Source organism: Priapulus caudatus, unplaced genomic scaffold, assembly GCF_000485595.1.
Source record: "Priapulus caudatus unplaced genomic scaffold, Priapulus_caudatus-5.0.1 Scaffold25, whole genome shotgun sequence".
In the NCBI taxonomy this organism is placed as follows: Eukaryota; Metazoa; Priapulida; class Priapulimorpha; order Priapulimorphida; family Priapulidae; genus Priapulus; species Priapulus caudatus.
In genome coordinates, this window is record NW_014577086.1 from 565,306 (window position 1) to 568,613 (window position 3,308).

Genomic DNA, 3,308 nt, shown 5'->3' on the forward strand with positions numbered 1-3,308 from the left:
ACCGGTGTCTGTGCTTGAGCATAGCACACTGTACCTACCCTGTGATTATGTTAGTGTAGCACACTGTACCTAACCTGTGTCTGTGCTTGACCTAGCACACTGTACCTACCCTGTGACAATGTTAGAGTGTAGCACACTGTACCTAACCTGCGTCTGTGCTTGAGCCTAGCACACTTTACCTACCCTGTGATTATGTTAGTGTAGCATACTGTACCTAACCTGTGTCTGTGCTTGAGCCTAGCACACTGTACCTACCCTGTGACAATGTTAGAGTGTAGCATACTGTACCTAACCGGTGTCTGCGCTTGAGCCTAGCACACTGTACCTACCCTGTGATTATGTTAGTGTAGCACACTGTACCTAACCTGTGTCTGTGCTTGAGCCTAGCACACTGTACCTACCCTGTGACAATGTTAGAGTGTAGCACACTGTACCTAACCTGTGTCTGTGCTTGAGCCTAGCACACTGTACCTACCCTGTGACTATGTTAGAGTGTAGCATACTGTACCTAACCTGTGTCTGTGCTTGAGCCTAGCACACTGTACCTACCCTGTGACAATGTTAGAGTGTAGCATACTGTACCTAACATGTGTCTGTGCTTGAGCCTAGCACACTGTACCTACCCTGTGACTGTGTTAGAGTGTAGCATACTGTACCTAACCGGTGTCTGTGCTTGAGCATAGCACACTGTACCTACCCTGTGCCTGTGCTTGAGCTTGCTGTTGTCTTGCAGCATCTTCCTGCTGCTGCTTTTGTCTTAGAGCCTGTTGCTCCTGTAGCGCAAACTGCGTGGAGAGGACATGCTCATTCTCTGCAGGCATCGAGTCAATGGCTTTGGACTGCAGCAGCTTGCTCTCCCAGATCTGAAGACAGATTGACATTTACTCACACATTCAGGTGTTATTGATTGGGCAGGTACTAATACTACTACCAACATTGATTTATGCACTGAGAGAATGGGAATCATTTCATTAACCTGTGGATATGGGTTCTAGCATCAGGTTTTGTAAAAGCAACAAGCCAAAGTGCTCTCAATATTTTCATGCAGTGATTGGTAATTTAGGAAGCTTTACATTTCATGCCTAACAGGTAATAGAACATCATTTACACTAACAGGTTATAGAACATCAGGGTGCGAAATTAACGCGAGTCCGGATTCAAATAATCCCTGATTTACTGTCGGACTCCCGGATTTGACATATGCAGGAGTCCATGTGACTCCCTGAAAATCCTGCTATATACTAACTAGTTCATTCCAGAGCACCGCCTCACCGAATTACCGTATTTTTTCAGCAAATCAAATGTCTAAAGAAAATTTGGCAGGCGTGCAAACCGCATGAATCTTTAAAATAAGCACATGCGTTATTGTTAATATCTTTAGTTTTAAACTTCAGTCTGCAGACTCCCTCATTTTGCTGCTGACTCCCTCTTTTTGAGGGCAGGGAGTCCGTTGGACTCCCTTGTTCAAAAGTTAATTTCTACCCCTGGAACATAGTCACTTTTGTTGAAAGAATACTTACTTTCACACTAAATAGGATAAGTGAAAATATGATGTTATTCGCATGTCACTCTTCACGCTGAGCTCTTCAGTTAATTCCATAATGGGAAAAGCACAAGCATTTCCAGATCACCACTCTTGTATTCAAACACAGTACTTCGAACGAACAGCACTTGTGTGACATAATCCTACACTGCATTAATTACCTGTTTCAATTCCTGCAGGACTTGCTCATCCACTCCTTCATCCAGGAAGTATTCTCGTACGTTATTTACAACATCTTCTACCACGCTTCGATAGAGTTTCGGCTATTGAAAGATCACGATAGCAATTAGTAAACAAAAATCACATTTCTATGCTGAAGTACATACTTTATATGAATATCTTATAGCTACACAAGGTTTCAGTTTCTTTTGAGGAAAAATTTGACAAAGGAGGTAATGGCCAGTTTGGAAAAAAACGCGTACATGGTGGATTCAAATACAGGATGTATTGATATACTTATAGGGTACATAGATACAGAATACACTTATCAGTAAATACCAGAACATTTTCACAACGGCGATGTTAAATTTGACAACGACGGTGCACCACTGTGCCTCTTATGTATGAGAAACCTTGCTACATATAAGCCAAGATTCTGAGAATTTTATGAAAACAATGACAGAATTCATATATATATTCAATATACTGGCACCTAATTTTAGCACTTATAACAATTGATAAATGAATATACTTCTCAGGATCAAATAAGTTTGGAGAGACAGGTTCAGGGACTGAATGCACCATCATGTCACGTGGTGCTAATCACTACTAAAATGTAGAAGGTGGGCACCGCTGGACTATGAGAGAGCGACAGCAAAACTCTTTCCTGGAATTGAGGGTGATACTCCATTAGGAGTGTTCACAACTTTAATGTCATTAATGGTCATAATAACATATATATATATTATATATGGTCATGGTCATATATTAGTTTGTGGTTTAATGTCATTTAGGTTAGGGTTAGGGTTAGGGTTAGGATTATCAATCATTATAATCATTAATCATTAATGATATCAAAGTTGGGAACACTCTTAAAACGATCATTGCGAGAATTTTGCTCAGAAAAACGAACGATAGTCACTTTTCGCTCAATTCGGCTAACCCGCCCATTAAAGCGATCATTGCGAGTTTTTTTCAGCGTTTTTTTAGTGTTTATTCTTACTTTCATGATGCCTACCGTTGTTGCTTGATAACAGTAATTGTTTGAAATAATAAATAAAATTCTGTTAAGAACCGCATGCAAAGACAAAATCATGCACGATTACAATTTTGCGTTTCTCTGTTGATTTTTGCGTCATGTCTCGCACTTTCTCGCGGTACCTGCGAGACGTCAACAAGGGTACAGTAATGCAAATTCGCACCGGAGATATTTTGGGTCAGATGTAAACACAGATCGAGGTGCATATATAGTAGCGTAACACAAACAAGAGTGTAAGTTGTAACCTTATAAATATTAGTCTTCAAAGTCCTGAGAGACTATAACGAAGACGGAGAGAGAAGTGGATCAAATCCTCATTGCGTACCGCCAGCGAGAATACTTATCACACACAAATAGATGCCCCTTTGTTTTAATTATGTTCCCGCTTGTTGGAGACGCCATTTTGTGATTTTTGAAAGTCCTGACTCAAAAAATTTATTGCTGGTATGATGTGGTCAAATCAATTTCTCTATGGCTATGCTATAACTGCATAAAATATTGGTGTTTTGAATGTTGGTGTAATCAGTGATATTTTCGCTGTCAGTGTGAGATATATTCAGCTAATAT

The 3,308-nt window shown here is 40.2% G+C and overlaps 1 protein-coding gene across 2 annotated transcripts in view; it reads right to left on the bottom strand.

Moving 5' to 3' along the window:
- LOC106814252 (transcription initiation factor IIA subunit 1-like) overlaps positions 1-3,308 on the bottom strand; it is a 41,111-nt gene that overhangs the window by 21,804 nt on the left and 15,999 nt on the right. The window contains exons 2-3 of one of the 2 annotated variants that reach the window (XM_014818551.1): positions 1,705-1,806; positions 698-863 (exon numbers count right to left, since the gene is read on the bottom strand). In XM_014818551.1, coding sequence (XP_014674037.1) covers positions 698-863; positions 1,705-1,806 — 268 coding nt within the window. The remainder of the gene's footprint in view (positions 1-697; positions 864-1,704; positions 1,807-3,308) is intronic. The other variant, XM_014818559.1, reaches the window with a different exon arrangement.